We start from the raw sequence: 16,985 nt of genomic DNA on the forward strand, positions 1-16,985 counted from the left end.
AAAGCATCTCCTTCTTCTGCAGACTCAGTGTGGGAAGGATTGGAAAAAGAAGAAATCTTCTCTGAAAATTATTGTAAGAAATAGCCAAAATGAAACAGAGGCTGGTCTAGGCAAAATCCTGAACTTTAGAAATACAAAATCCTCATACTCAACCAGTTTTGAAAAATATGTGTTTAATTACATGGCGCTGAGTACTTTTCTGTGAAAGGCCACCAACACACTAGGGGGAAGGGGGACTGGGAAGAGGATGCTGGAGCAGTAAGGTCGTTTTCACATTGAATCTGGTCCCTGGTTCTAAGCTGTCCGTGGTCTGAGCCGTGTGGCCTCAGGCAGGTCAGCCTCCCTGCTCCCAAAGTTACAGAATGAGTCACAGCTAAGAAATGTTTCCAAATATTTCCTGAGGACCCTGCAGATATTTTCTCTGTCCTCCCAGTAACCCACTGAGGTGTGTGGTATTATATATGTCCATTGTACAGGTGAAGACACTGAGGCCCGGGAGACATTAAATACCTGTGTCAGATCACACAGCTGGCCCATCAGTGGCACCGCTAGAACTGCAATCTAGATCAGTTTTGACCCCCAAATCCGTGTTCTTACAGAGTCTTTGGTCATCTCCCATCACGACTTAAAACATGTTTAGGTGGAGATCGAATACAAATCTCCATCATCGAAACCATGTATAGCTGTAGATCGGATGCGTTGTATATAGGTAGGTGGGTGGGTTGAGGGAGCGGCCAGGGTTGGGGAGTAAGTAACCAGTTCCTGGCACTTCCCGATGTGTGTGGCAGTCAGCCCAGAGAAGTGAAGTGGATCCTGAAAGGTGAATTTTTCACTGCAGAATCAATGCCATCTCTTCCAGCTAGGGCTGCCTGGCAAGAGGGGAGAGCCAGAGAAAAGAGATTTCGATGGAAAGTTTCTCCAAGCAAGACCTTACGCCCCCCCACAACCCCAACTCTACCCCTCCGCCCCCCTCCGTCCCCCCCCCCCCCGCCCCATCCCCGCCAGGCAGGCTCGCAGCAATTTCAGAAGTGGAAAAATACCTAAGTGACGGGGACTCGAACATCCAGAGAGGCGCACGGGGTGGGGTGCGGGGTGGGAGGGTGTGTGTGTGTGGATGGGTGGATGGGGGTGTGTGAATTCTGGACGGGGGGAAAACTGCAGCTCTCCAAGCCGCGCGCGCAGCAGCAGCGAAATTAATGAATGCATAAAGAGATGCCCAAGAACGCAGTGGCGCTCCAGGAGAGCGGGCGGCCGGTTCCGGGGATCGGGAGCGTCGGGACCCCGGGCCGGGGCATTGTCTGCGGCGGCGGGGCGAGCCCGCAGCGCCGGTGCGCGCTGGCCGCGCGCCTCCCGGCTGCGGCGCGGGCAGGGCTGCTGGGAGTTTTTAAAGCGCTGCGAGGATCCTGGGAGTTGGTGATGTCAGACCGGGGTTGGGTCATTTGAAGGTTAGCAGCCCGGGAAGGGTTCACCGAAAGTTCACTCGCATATATTAGGCAATTCAATCTTTCATTCTGTGTGACAGAAGTAGTAGGAAGTGAGCTGTTCAGAGGCAGGAGGGTCTATTCTTTGCCAAAGGGGGGACAGAGTTCCCCCGCGCGCGCCGCGAGAGGACTGGCATGCCGAGGACGCGAGCTCCCCGGGCAGGGCTGCTGCGGGCACCGCGGGGGTAGGATCCCGAAGGCGTTTGGAAGAGCCTGGCAAGCTTTTCCTCGCCAGGAGAACTTGGGAGCTTTCTGAGCACCCCCCTCCCCGGCTGGATTGGCCGAGCGAGCCTGGAAAATGGTAAATGATCATTTGGATCAATTACAGGCTTTTAGCTGGCTTGTCTGTCATAATTCATGATTCGGGGCTGGGAAAAAGACCAACAGCCTACGTGCCAAAAAAGGGGCAGAGTTTGATGGAGTTGGGTGGACTTTTCTATGCCATTTGCCTCCACACCTAGCGGATAAGCACTTTTGCAGACATTCGGTGCCGGGGAGATCATGTTTGACTGTATGGATGTTCTGTCAGTGAGTCCCGGGCAGATCCTGGATTTCTACACTGCAAGCCCGTCTTCCTGCATGCTCCAAGAGAAAGCCCTCAAAGCATGCTTCCGCGGATTGACCCAAACCGAATGGCAGCATCGACACACTGCTCAATGTAGGTTTGATTTTTTTTTTACCCCCTTCTTCTACCACAAATATATGTATGTATATATACATATATGCATATATATATACTCTTTTGCATGCAATAAAGACATTGGAAATAACCTGCGTTGGGAACAAGACAAAGGATTTTTTTAATGATTTAATGCCGAAAAGGGGTGTGTTATGCTGGCGTGCATTATTGATTACCACTGCTGAAATTTTCCTGGTAGATATTTCCTCCTTCAACAACCCTTCCAGCTCTTGACTGCCCTGATAGTCTCTTGGAAAATTTGTTTGTATTTTATTTTATTTAAATATGCAAGGAGGGAGAAAGAAAGTGGAAGGTGACCACAGGACTTTGAAACATTCTTCAAGTAGGACAATTGGATACAATGTCCTACTTTTGTTTTTGTTTTTTGTTTTTCTTTTTAGTTTTTACTAAGAGATGTGCAGAGGGGAATTGAACTTTACTATGTTTGAAGATGTAGAGAATCCTCCCTCTCCCCCGAACAGTCCAAAGTAATTAAAATGTGACATATTCCCTGCAAGGAGTGTAGCCTAATTAAGGTGGCTGCTACTCTTGAAGTTCATAAACCACCAGTCCAGGCTGCTGCCTCCAATGTTTTTCTTGCTAAGGAAAGGCAGTATTTCTTAGCATTGACCCCACTGCCACCTTTCCAAGTCACTTTGTTGGTCTAAGAAGTTGCCTGTTTTGCTAGAAAACTACTGGCAATGAACACCCCTCAGGCTGAGCCATCCATTATTTCCAAATCTTGCAATTCAGCCAGGAACCTGGGCATGGGTGAAAGGGGGGAGAAATTTAAAAGGGTTAGCCCTGTGTTTTCCTCTTCCCCCTCCTCCTCTTCCTCCTCTTCCTCTCCTCCTCTTCCTCCTTCTTCTTCCTCCTCCTCCTTGTCATCCTCGTCTTCTTCTTCTTCTTCTTCTTCTTCTTCTTCTTCTTCTTCTTCTTCTTCTTCTTCTTCTTCTTCTTCTTCTTCTTCTTCTTCTTCTTCTTCTTCTTCTTCTTCTTCTTCTTCTTCGCTGCTGCTTCTGCTGCCACCACCACCACCTCCTCCTCCTCCTCCTCCTCTTCCTCCTCCTCCTCCTCCTCCTCCTCCTTCTTTTTGACTATTTGGTTATCTGATGCTGATGTCATGCAGAGGCTCACATCTGGTCAACAGTAGCTTGGCTGGGCTTGAGAAATGACCAGGAGTTCTAGAAAAACCCATCTTCGGGTGACTGGAGAGGGATGCCCTGGTTCCCTGACAGTGATTTAGATAAATGGCTCAGCTATCTATCAAAATGTTTTTAGTACTTTATTTGACAATTCATTGGAGCATTAGCCTGAAAATGACATTTTAAATCTTTGTTTTCAAAGAGGTCAAAGTTTAACTGGAAGAAATTGAGTTTTCCTAATAACACGGTGGCTTATCTAAAGAGAGAGGAGGGGGAAAAGGGAGAAAAGGGGTTACAATGACAAGGTTTAAAGCACCCTCTCTGAGACTTTCTCTTCACAATAAAGACTTTGCTTCTTAGGCCAGGAAATCAACAGGTTTGTAGATGAAAAATCAATAGGCGTATGATGCCAACAGAATGGTGGTCTGACTTAGCATTTTGTTGAGTCCTAAGCAGGACAAAAAGAGTATGGTTTCAGACAGTGTCTTGGTCTTCAGCGGCTCCCTCAGTGCCTTGTCTTTTTTGGTTGATCATTTTCTTTCCTGAGAAATCAAAAGGAACTGAGTCTTACAAAATAATTTCTAGTTCCCTAATGGATCCTTTAGACTGATCTTTTCTGTAGCAATTAAGATGCTATGAGCAATTCCACTTGAAATCCCAGAGCAATGGGTTGCTGTTAAACTTTTCCTTATTAAAAGCAAGTTGGGATGAAACATATTTTTGAACAGAAGAGGAACTAAAAAATGCTCAGAATCCCTTTGGAAAGTTAGTCGGCTTCGTAGAGCTTTTACTCGTAGGAATTCTCCCTTTTGTAATTAGACCTCCAAACCATGCCTATTAGGTTTTAAGTGTAGAGGGAAAAGCTTTGTTTGTTCTCCACCAAGTTAAACAAGGGATTTGCTTTATCTACCGAGAGCCAGTGGTGAACGTGTCATTTGCCTAGGGCAACCGATAAGCCAGAAGGGTTGATAACAGCAAAGTTTAGCTAATCAAAGAAACTTGCATTAGACAAAGTAAATAAAGACATTTGACCAAGGGATTTCAGAAATTCCAGTGCCTTGCATTTGTAAGCAGGGCAATTAGTGCTTATTGTGGTCAATTTCACAAAGGTTTTAAATCCCACACCCCAACTTTAGGTTAAATAAATAAAATGTAAATATTGTTTGTGCCCCTGCAGGGCGGCTTCCTTCTCCATTAAACCACTTTATGACCAGTCAGTTTACTTGTCCCAGTGATTAAGTTTTCAAACTTAAACAAAACTAAAACATTCTCTTAAAAAATATTTTTTTTTAAAGATCCTCACATGTCTGAGGCACTCAGTGGTGGGTGCAGAATGGAATTAGTAGTTGGGGCTTTTGAAATAAAAGCCTGTGAAGGGTACGTTTACATAACTAAAAACATAAAACCGCACAGTCCTCTCCATTTTCCTTAATGGCTGTTTTGACGAGACACAGATCTGTTTGTGCTCTTAATACGGAGAAAAGAAAGAATGGGCAAAGAGAGAAAAATAGAATTTAATTCCAGCCTCAACTATTTTCAGCTTTGAGGTGCTACCTAGTTTTTTTAATGGTAGTGATGATGGTGTGGTAGTGGTGATTTGTGTGTGTGTGTGTTTAATAGAATGAAACCTCCAAACATTGAATAGACCAGAACCTCACTTTGAAATATGTTAAGATATTCCCTTTGTTTTCTTTTTAAATTTTAAACACAGAAAAATGATATGCCAGCCAGCTGCCCCAATGGTAGCAGGACCTGTGAATTGCTTATTGAAAACATTCAGAATCATATCAGAGGCTGTTAACTAAAGGATACTAGGCATGAAGACTTGTCCCTTGTCCTGGAATGTTTACTATTCTGATGCCTCCTCAATTATCCTGCACTGAGGCTGCCTCAGATGTTTTCTGTATTAATTGCTTAGGGCATAGGCTCAATCTTAATATTTTTTTGGTCTAAATATAGTTGCTTTTTTTGAAATCACGAGGGTGACAACTTCTTGGCTCATTTCCCTGTATTCTCTCTACTCAACACATCAAAAGGGAAAAAAAGGCAGGGGGAGTTTTCTTTTTGAAATAAGATATTGGTCTGTTAATGAGAATAAATTATTTTTAAAAACAAATAGCAACAATATGTGATTACGGTACGAGAAAATTCCCTTTCTCCAAACCCTGCCACCTGAATTTTAAGTATTAAACAGTATCTAAATCCTCTCCTAGTGAGATATAAATTGGGGTCAAAATGGCAAAATCAAAGATACCCTGTGAAAGAGAGACTAAATAAAGATTGACAGACACTATAAGAATTGAATGGGGTTTTGAATAAATATTTCAGTTAAAAGGCTCAATTGTTTTTCTAAAGTAGGACATAATTTTCTGCTTCCCAGACACATGACAGTGTAGCTAGCACCATCAGAAGGAGGAAAAAAAAAGTGGGGGGGGGGGGGGACTTTTACTTAAATCTCAGAAGGAGTGCAGGGAAGGGTCATTTTGCAAACAAGTGGAAGATTCATAAACTTTTTCTTTCCTGTAGAAAAGAAATGTTAATGCACTTTGAATACACAGATAAGTTGGGATATCTGGTAGGAGAGCTTTGACTGGCAACTCAGGAGAGCAAAAATGCAGAAATGTACATTTTAATGCCAGGAAAGGGTGGGATTTTGAAAAATCTTAAGATACAACAGTGGGAGACAGATATTGATGAGTTTACACTGAAGTGATTCATTTGGAATTAATTGGAAACTCTAGTTGGAATTTGATTCACCACCAGAAATGTATAGGTCTGCATAGAATTGGACATTTTTTCCCCCTTCTTAATAGATAAATGGCAGAATGTCAGTTTTTGTTTCACTAGATGACCTGAATAAGATACTGGGCTTCCTTCTGGGTTCTGAAAGCCAGGTTCTAACCATATATATGATGAGGCAGTACCATCAAAAACTTTAAAATATATACATAGATACACATATATATTCATAAAAGCATAAAAAATAAAAGAAAGTCCTTTTGGATATCAGACATTTAGAATTTGCTGGCTACATAATTTGTAAAGCCTTGAGATTAAGAAAGAAAGAAATCTTTACTGGGTTTTGTGGTTTTTGCTTTTTTTGTTTGTTTGTTTTTATCTTTATGCATTCCACAAGCTTCACTAAACTCTACTCCAGAAGGGAAATGAATGATAAATGCTCAAGATTTTAAATACATCTCACAAAAATTATAATTTTTAATAACAAATATTTGAACAAAATTAGAAAGTGTTTGGGGAAGATGAAAATGTAAAACAGATGCAAAATATAAACATCATTTCACAAATATACAGGACTTTAACAACAACAAAAAAATGCCCTGTTCATTTTAGAACTCTGCAGAGTTTGAGTTATGCGTAAGTGCCAATAAATTCGTTCGTAAATGACATTTTTATACTTTAAATGTTCTAATATAAATTCAGTTAACTATCAATTAAATAGATTATTTCAGAAATGGGAGTTTTTGATGAAGGTTAATCAGAAAAATCTTGGCTCCAATCCTTTCCAAAGATATTACTATAGAATCTTGCCTTTCAAATTACAGGGTAGTTATGGCAATCATATATCTTTGATTTTCTAGAATAATCCACTTTCAAATATACTGCCATCGTTCCCACATAAATCACTGAAATATGCCAGGTATTTCCCTATTACGACATCTCCTAGGCTGCCCCTTGAACCCAGGAGTGACACAGAAAGTCTTTGTTTGATTCTATGGTCAGTGTTACTGGAGTACTCACAGCTTAATTTTTCCATTATGTCTGAAGATTGCTTTGCGTTTCTGGTCATTCTTTTGAGTATGAATTCTTTTTTTTTTTTTCTTTTTTCCCCCCTTTTTTTGTAGCCAAATACATCAGTAAATAGAAGGTGTCCTTGCAAAATGGATTGGACTTTTCTTCCCACACCAGTGTGTGTGTGTGTGTGTGTGTGTGTGTGTGTGTGTGTGTGTGTGTGTGTGTGTTGGAGATGGGGGAGGGGAATGTAATTCAATTGAATGGTTTTGAACAAATCTGTACCCTCAGTTAGCTTCTTAAAATGGATTGGAGGTGATGTGGAAGGAGGACAAACATGTCAGGTTTGGATTTCTTGGGCTTCAGTCTGTAAGTGGCATGACCTAAGGACTACTTGTTAAATAGGAGGTTAGATAAGCTTGCCTTGCCTTGTAAGATCTAATAACACCACCTCATCTGTCAATATCCAGCCTATTTCTCCCTATCCCTCCTTCCAGCATCTTCAAAAGTTTCAAAAGTTCTGCTCCCCTAGGAAGCAGCTGGAACCAAGTCTGCAGGTTTTTTATGATTTGTCTTGAGTGTTCAGAATTTCTTAGACGGGAGTTTTAACTGTCAGAAGGCTGCTGACTTGTTTTTTCTGTGACCTTGCTGGGTGGAGAACCCAAAAGGGGGCCATTCAGTAAGATAAGACTCCTGCCCCCCCCCTGAAATGATAAGGAGAGGATAACAGGAAGTGACGTCAGGGAGGTGACCCAGCCTGGCCTAGCACTTCCTCTAATCCGGGTCCATGGAATCCAGAGCGCCCCCCCCCCCCCCCCCCCACTAAGGGCAAGAGAAAGAGGAAAGCTGATTGTAACCAGGGGATGGTGGCTGATCATGTTTCTTATTCTCCAAAGCAGATGGCACTTTTAATAAAGTGAGTTCTGAGATTATATTATAATTTTACACTGTCATAGAAGAGGTATTTGTTTCTTAGCTGTTAATAGCCTCTGGCTGTTGTCTCCTAAGACAGTCTATCCAGCCATCACTAAATACCATTCACACACAAGTCTTGACAACTCTCCCCATGGAACAAAATGGCACAGAATTCACACTGTCAGCATCACCTATATGCTTTTGTAAGTACAGAGTTCCCACCCTCAGCAGCATCTCGTGAAAACATTACTAAAGCCATCACCTCAGAAATCACAAGGCTTTCCTTTTGTTCTTCCTTTTCTTGTAAATCCAGGGTGTTTGGCTCTAAAGTATCTCTGACTTGAGATCTGGAAAAGTTCAAATGAAAAAGGGTTCTATTTTATTTTTCAAAATGCACTGATACTTAAGCAAGTCCAGTCCGGTCTTAAAGATAGTGCTTTAGTTTTGAAGTTTTCATATGGAAGGAGTTAGTCTCCTAATTGTACCCAGACTGATAGAAATGTTTGTTTGTTTTGCTGATGTTGATCAAATATTGTTTTGCCACAGACTAAAATTTATCAAATCAAAACAAAAGAGGTGAATTTAAAATACTGCAGGTAAGACCAAATAAGACGAGTTTGACAGATAACTGAAGGAAAACCAGATTTGGACCTCATTTATCCCATTATTTTGAAATTTTCTAGAGCAAAAGAAAAAGTCATGAAATAAATCCTTAAAATTATGAAAGCTTTCAGTGCTACAGTACCTTTGTTATGCCATCAAAGTCCATAATTATAAAAAGGCTGATGTTCTGAAGTCCGTTTCAGCTTCAAAGGTTTTTCTGGAGTCTCATCTATTGGAAAGCTTGGGGGTATAATTAACTAAAATGGAAGTGGAGGCAGAGAAATGTAGGTCCTTATGTTTTAATTCAGCTCAGAACCACCATGTGTTATTGAGAAGAATTCTTAATGGCAAACATAATTATTTCATTATGATCCTCAGAATGCTTTTCATTGGCTTTAATGACAAGAAGTTGTATGAAAAGGCATACATTTTAATTAGTCCTTCTTATATTTACATCAGATAAATAACAAATAATTAATGAAAAACAAGTCTTTCGAATGGATGATTTCACTGAGTGCACTGGTTACAGTTTAATGATGAAACATTTCACTGCCATTTTGCATTTTAATTATCCAGACATCACAGGACTAAAAATACCATTGTTGCCCTTTTTACTTAAAAAAATAAAGTCCTGACTTATTGCCTACAAATTGAAAGCTGAAAAAGATAGCTAGACACACACATGTAAAGTAAGTAAATAACCAGTCGCATTCATGTTAGTACATTTGTTGAGACTGAGTTTGATCATTTTTATCTTTCTCCCATCTTTAACGGCGGCTTCTTTTCCTGCTTCTTTCTCTCTAGCGTCTTTCTCCGCTTCTTTCTCTCTAGTTGTTTGTTTCAAAGACTTGCATTGCAAATGTCTTACCAAATGTGCTCTGAAAATTAAAAAAGAACAAAAAACAAAAAAACCAAAATCTTTTCTGTGTTATAGGTCTGCTTTCCCCTTTGATTTTTATATGAAAACCCATTTCCCATGATTCATCCGTTTTGGTGTACAGAACACTAATTGTTATTATTGATTTTAAATTCCATGACCATTACAAGTAGCCCAGATGACTGGCAGATAAAGGGTAATAATCCATGGAGTTCTGGAACTGTTTCATGTTTGTCTGGAGTACTTTATGTGATCAATATTAACTGCCCCATTGAAACTAACTGCTGTATCAAATAACAGTCAATCAAATGAATGTGCTTAGAGATTATTTATTGAAAGCTTTAATTGTTCACTGGGGCCCTGCTTATCAGAGGAAACAATAGGAACTGGAGATAGGATGAGCAGGTTTGGATTTGCATAAACTGTTGGAGAATGCAGGTAAGTGGGGGTCTTTCTGTGCCTTGACAAGAACTGGCTACAAATGGCTAGCATTATCAATGCTGTGAGAATCACCTCTGCCTCAAGGCACACGTCATGCCCCCAACAGAGGATGGAACAAGTGGCCAGTCCTAAGAGTTTTACAGCTTCTTTGACCCCCTCTTCTCACACACATCCCCTCCCCGGCATTTCTCCCTCTGTTACAAGACGTTGTCTGGTGGTCTGAGATAACCAAATTATCCATACTCAGCACAAGGTCAGTTTCTCCAGTTATGAACTGAGAACAAGAATGTCTACATTGAATAGTGAGTACATTTTTTTTTCCTAAGTCACATCTAAATGATCACTTTTCCTCAATGAAGTGGTTCCTCCTCACCTACATGAGAGTCCTTCCTGTTCATCACAGCTTGAGAGGCTCTGTGGTCCTGATTCATTCGGAAGGCATCCATTTATTCAACACCTAGGTCTTACACAGCTGATGGGCGTTTACAAGTGAGCCTTCCCATCTTCAATGATGTAACAATACACTTAGCCCAGTGACACTGTGGGTGGCGCAGTACATTTTTATTTCCTGATGATGAATTTGCCCTTGCAGAATTCCACCCAGCAAAGGGCTCCTGGGTCTCTGTCATGTGCTAGGCTCCTTGGAATTATCTCTGGGATTCCAAGATGGATCAGGCACTGTCTATGCTCTCTCTAAACTCACAAAGGGAGAAACTAGCATATACAACTCACTGTGACACAACCCCCATAGAATATGGACATCGCCTCTATACTTTGGGCTTCTGACGGTGATGGAAACAACTGATGACTACTGAGCACCACGGCTGGTGCAGCCAGTGGATGATCAAGTAGGCTCTTCATTTCAGTCACCATGAAGGGAGCATGAAAGTGTGAAGGTTTCCCACAGGAATGATGCCTCAAGATCCTCTCCAGGTGAATGACAATGATGAGGGTTTCTTTGATTCTTTTTGTTTTTGTTTTTGTGCCAGTACTAAGGCTTGAACTCAGGGACTGGGCACTATCCCTTAGCTCAAGGCTGGTGCTTTACCATTTGAGCCATAGCTCCACTTCTAGCTTTTTTTTTCTTTTTGGTGGTTAATTGCAGATTTAATGGTTAACTGCACAGACTTTTCTTCCCAGGTTGGTTTAGAATCATGATTTAGATCTCAGCCTCCTGAGTAGCTCAGATTACAGGCATGCACCACCAGTGCCCAGCCACCACAAGGAACTGTAAACCCATTTTGAGCCAGGAAAATGAGTGCATACCCTCTAGATATGCTTCTTGAAAACTCTCATATGGAGTGTTTGTTAAGTAATTATGTGCTTCTTCTGTTAGGTTTGATTAGCTTAGCTTCTTTTAAAGAAAGAAAAACCTCTTATTCTTTACGAGTGCTTCTGTGATTTATTGGCCGTGTAACAAAACCATTCTCAAATTTAGTTGTCTAACAATTGATTATTTATTCTGTGGATTGACAGGGCTCAGCTGAGTAGATCTTGTACTCAATGTGATTAGCCAGACTGCAGCAGCAAGGGCTAAGTGAGGTGGAGGTCCAGGAAGTCCTCCCCCTCCTCGTCAGGGCTAGTGGGCATGGATGTTGGCTATTGCTGGGAGCTCAGCTGGGGTTGTGGTCTGTAGCAACACCATGTGGCTGGTGGTCTCTGGAAGTGAGCAGGCCCAGCACCAGCCTTTTCAGCCACGCTCTCAGCCCTCTTAAAGATGCAGAACTAGCAGAAACCTCTTCTCTACTGGTTAGTCAATCACAGGGCCAGCTCAAACTTAATAAATCTGCCTCTCTGTGGGAAAGTGGTAAAAACTGTCCTGCAATCCTTCCTGCAGGGTTACAATCGTAGATGTGTGCCTAATAATAAGAGGGAACATATTGTCTGCTGAAAGAAGCTAGACTGATTTTAATGGTAGAGCTTTTAGTTAGCTTGCTTTGGGGCTGGTTAAATATTCAGTGATTGTGTATACATTATCAGTTAAACTTCCCCCACCCTATGAAGAAGATATTCTTGTCATGATTTTATACATGAGGAAATTGGGCTCAGAGAGGATAATCTAAAATCACATAGGTCATAGTAGCTGGAGAGCTGGATTTCTAATCGCAGGTAGGTCTTTGCTCCAGCTTGTATATGTATATGAGTTGACTCCTTAGGGAGCCGGTGGTGGCGGGGAGGAGGTCTCTGATCTTAGCTGCTTAACTGTCATCTCCACTTCTGGAGTGAAGAATATCTGACTGAGAACTTCTTGCGCCCAGACAATGCCAAGAGAGGACCATGGAGTGTTTTAGTTTGGGGGAAAAGATAGACCATGCAGGTAAAGAATTATAACTCACCTGCTTCTGGTCATATTATTCCCCCCACCCCCCTATAAACCGCAGCCTTTTGCGAAGTGGAGGAAACTCTGCCCAAACTATGCGAAGACTTTACACTTTTGTTTTCACATCCTGTTTGTTGTCAAGGCTGGGTGGCTTGTTGTGATTGCTGGAGCTCACAGAGTGTGCAGGGCTAGGTTCCTGGGAAGATTGAGATGGGAAGTGTGGCTGGGTACTTAAAAAAAGGAGGAAGAAAACATCCCAAAGCATGGTGAACTTGAATGGCTGTTTTGCTATTTGCTATCAGTTTTATGTATCTGTTGTGCTTAAATTACAAGAGTCACGATCATTATTGGCCTCTCAGATAATGCTCTTATTCAGACTTCAAACCTATTTCAAACACGATACATTTTTTCATATTTTGGGTTGGTATGTATTGTTTTGTACTGGTTTCTTTTGTCTGAACTCTAATTGTTATTGATTTGTTTTGGGCAGTACTGGGCTTTGAACTTAAGGTCTTGCATTGGCTAGGCAAACCTTCTTCTACTAGAACCACACCACCAGCCCTTCTTTGCTGTATTATATTTTTATTTTTTGTTTTCTTAATTGACATCAATAGTTGTACGAGAGGCTTTTAGTTGAACAACTTGGTTGCTTTTCTTACTTTTAAGATAGGGCCTTGCATTTTTGCCTGACAGGCCTAAACCATGATCCTCTTACTTATATCTCCTGAACAGCTGGGTGTGCATCATATGGAATTGTGATGCTACTGACTTCTCTGTCCACAGTAGCTGAGATTACAGGCATGTATTGCCATGGGCAACCCTGAATTGTGTATTTTGAGAAAATAGAGACAGATGGACAAATTGAAAAGACTCGCTGGAAGTCAAGCAGTAGGGTCTACGTGGAAGCAGTGTCAATCTATAAGATGCAGAGGAATGCTGGTGGAATGTTGGTGGAATGTTGCATGATGCAGGCCCATAAGATGCAGCAGCAGAGGTGGGCAGACCCTGTTCCCACTGCCTCCTTGGTGGGAGCTGAGCTCCAAGTAGCCCCTCCTGCTCCATCTGGAATGTGAGTCCATTGGGCTTTTCTGTAAAAACTTTACATCAAAGTCTTCATCAGAGACTTAAAAAACAATATTTTGACATGTTAAACTCAGAAACAGATGATCCCCACCCCAAGAATTTTATTATGGTTTTTTTTTTTAAGCATAAAAGTGGAAAGATTTACCATGAATAACTGGACACGGGTTGTTCTATCATCCATTCAAATGATCAGCTTTGCTTTTTGTTTGTGTGATCCTATGTGTTTGTGGGTGGTGTTTTGTTGTATTTTGATGACTCAGTTCCCTTAACCTTAGAGAGTCAAGTAAGGTTCTCAGCCCCCAGTCTGCACTCAGGACCTGTGGGGAATACCCCAAAGGTCAGGGGCAAACCCCTTGTCCTGTGCTCCCAATCATTACCGGCTGGTAGAACTTTCTCCCATGATGGAAATGAGCTGCAAGTTTCCCTGTTGTCCAACACTGTGGCCCCTACCCATGTGTGGTTACCACGCTTTTGAAATGTACCAAATTACCAAATGCATCTGGTAATTTTACATCACCTTAATTAATTAAATTTTAAGTAGCTACATCCAGTGAGTGGTTACCATATGGGACAGCATGGCTGTGTACACTCCAGCTATTATTTTACCCAGTGTTTGTTTTCCCTTTCCTCTTTAGTTTATTCTCTGCTTCCATTGCTGTTAGCAAGCTCTAATTATCTCTTGAAGTCAATAGCAAATAGACTGCCAGAGAATGTAAACAGAAAACTGTAGAGTGGTGATTTTATTCATTGTTTAACTGCTTTTCCTTCAGAGGGGAACTGTTTCTCATGGGGCCTGGAAAATGTTGCCTACTTACTTTGCAGAGTTGACTCAAGAATTTTATAGAATTGCCAGAGGCTGGACTTAAAATTCTATTTCTTAGCTGGCACTGGGACTTCATACCTGTAATCCTAGCTACTCAACAGGCTGAGGTCTGAGGATCCCAGTTCAAAGGCAGTCAGGCAGGAAAGTCCATGAGACCCTTATCTCCAATAAACTATTCAGAAAAGGCAGGAAATAGCCTTGAACACAAAGAGGCCCAGGGACAGCGCATAGGCCCTGAATTCAAACCCCAGGACCAGCAATAAATAAATAAAAATAAAAATAAATTAAAATAAAATTTAAAAATTCTATTTCCTATAGTAATCACATCATGACCATAATCTACAGCCATTTCTGTGCTTCATATCTGCTTATTTTTTTACATGGACACATAGCATATTTCAACATTTTCAAACAACTTTTAAGGTAATGTGACTATCTTAACAAATTTGGGGAAGCTGAGAAGAACAAGCCATACAAGAAACCTTTGGGGGCTGGGAAGGTGGCTCAGTGGGAGAGCGCTTGCCTTGCATGCCTGAGACACTGGGTTCGATTCCTCAGCACCACATAAACAGGAAAAAAAAGCCGGAAGTGGCACTGTGGCTCAAGTGGTAGAGCGCTAGCCTTGAGCTGAAGAGCTGAGGGACAGCACCCAGGCCCAGAGTTCAGGCCCACGACTGGAACCCCCCCCCAAAAAAAAAGAAACCTTTGGGCACTCCCTTCCACAAAGGCTTTTTCCTGCTCACATCTGGATGCCCTGCTTTATAATCCAGTTCCTGACACATAGTAGGTGCTCAGAAACTATGCTGAGTGCCATTCAGTGGAAATGAACTGGAAATTAAGAACTTCTCAAATGAGGTTAAGAACTTGAAATTAAGAACTGCTCCGCTTTTCTTTGTTTATAGATGTTTGGGTTACTCAGAATAACCAGAGTAGTCAAAAAAAAAGGTGAGAGGTTTATGGTTGGTTGTTAGACCAAGCCCTTGTAAATGTGTTAGCTGAGAAACCTCATGAAATTATGAGCATATTTTCGGGGACTTCTGGTACTCACATTGTTTTCATGAGAACAGAGTTTCTGATGGTGATTTCCTACCATCCAGAATATTTACCACTCCCCTCCCTTGCCCCTGCTTTTGTCCGTCCTGAGAAATGGTGACAAGAAAGCACATAGAAATAAATCTAAAACAACAATCAAGAAAAAGGTTTGGGCTGGGCATGATGGTACATATGTAAACATATGTACATATGTAAACTCAGAGTTTACATATGTAAACTCTGCAATTGGAAGGCAGAGGTAGGAAGATCCCAGTATAAAGTCAGTCCAAGCAAACTTAGCTAGAGACTCTATCTGAAAAATAATTGTAGTAAAAGAACTGAAGAGATAGCTCAATTAGTAGAGTGTTTGGGAAGTAGGCATAAGGCCCTAAATCCAATCTCCAGGACCACTCAAACACAATAACCAATAAAACAAACAACAAACAAAAAGACCCTTTGAACCACCATTGCTCCTCTCCCCCAAGGGGTTTCAACTTGTGGTTGGATTTTATTAATATAAAATGATCACCATCATCACAATTAATAATTTACTGAATAATTATTATGTGTCAAGTGCTTAAAGCAAACTATCTCACTTCCTCAAAAGTATCCAGAAGTGAAGTCCTTTTGATCTCCCCCACTTTCTAGATGAAAGTTGTAGATGTGAAAAGTTTAGTCCCAAGTCATACCTTCTGCATAGGAGAAAAGACATCTGAGTCCTGAACTCAGCTCTGTGTCTTATCAGGCCTTCTCTGTGCCAACTGGATAAAGTCAAAGACTGTTTATACCTCAGGGAGAAGGAACAAGGCAGGTTGTAGCCTCAGAACTTACAGAATCATAGGAATTCCCAAGGGAAGACCGAAAACAATACATTCTTAACAAAATGGGCAGTTACTCTAATTGCTGTGCCCCTACTGTTCAATTCCTTTTTATGTCCTAATTCATGAAATTATGTGCACACGCAGCTTATAATTTACAGATGCATGCACTTTCAAGTCACTCATATGAAACAGATGCTTCATACAAGGTAACAGAGAGCAAGTGATCTAACCCTTTGCTAGTGGGTACTGAGTGTTATGACCCATTACCTCCAGGTCTTTTGCTATTGTTTTGAGTTGCAATGTCCAGCAATTCAACGTCCAGCAATTCAATGTCCCCTGGAGAAACAAATAAAAATTCAACAGGCCTGCCAGCACACATCTGCATCTTAAAATACAAGAGAGTGTGTGCAGGTGAGAGGCAGGTGGCACTCATCCATGGGCTCTTTGGATGTGGCTGGGGTGAGGGAAGATTTATAAGTAGCTTGGGCAAAAGAAGCCCTCCTATGTCATGGCCATGGCTCACAGCGGACGCTATCTTCAGACAGCAGCACAACCATGCTAACTAGCTGCAGGAATAACTTGTTTCTTTATTAAAACAAAAAGGTGGTGACTCTGGACACCAGTGGCTCAAACCTATAAGCCTAGCTACTTAGGAGGCTGAGATCTGAGGATCACAGCTGGAAGACATCTTGGGCAGAAATTTCCATGAGACTTTTGTTTCCAGTTAACCATCCAAAAGCCAGACACGGAGGTGTGGCTCAACTGTTAGAGCTGGCACTAGCTTAGAGCAAAAAAGCTAAGAGAAAGCACCCATATCCTAAGTTTTAGCCCCAATACCGGCACACATACACACACACACACACACACCACACACGTGTGTGCATGTGCATGTGCGAATCCCAGAATCCCATCCAGTGTGAGATGGCCTAATCAAAATCAACATGATCAATGATCCACAATGCTATTGAGTGGGTCACTTCTGTCAGTGGACAGTGATTTCGCAAGTAGAGAATGT

General features: G+C 41.7%; 1 protein-coding gene across 1 annotated transcript in view; it reads left to right on the plus strand.

Annotated features, from left to right (window-relative positions):
- Positions 1-1,399: 1,399 nt before the first annotated feature.
- Rarb (retinoic acid receptor beta) overlaps positions 1,400-16,985 on the plus strand; it is a 147,191-nt gene continuing 131,605 nt past the window's right edge. The window contains exon 1 of the mRNA XM_042680073.1: positions 1,400-2,139. Within this exon, the coding sequence (XP_042536007.1) occupies positions 1,983-2,139 (157 nt within the window). The 5' untranslated portion in view covers positions 1,400-1,982. The remainder of the gene's footprint in view (positions 2,140-16,985) is intronic.

This window comes from Dipodomys spectabilis, unplaced genomic scaffold (assembly GCF_019054845.1).
Source record: "Dipodomys spectabilis isolate Male_0828 unplaced genomic scaffold, ASM1905484v1 ptg000054l, whole genome shotgun sequence".
Lineage (NCBI taxonomy): Eukaryota > Metazoa > Chordata > Mammalia > Rodentia > Heteromyidae > Dipodomys > Dipodomys spectabilis.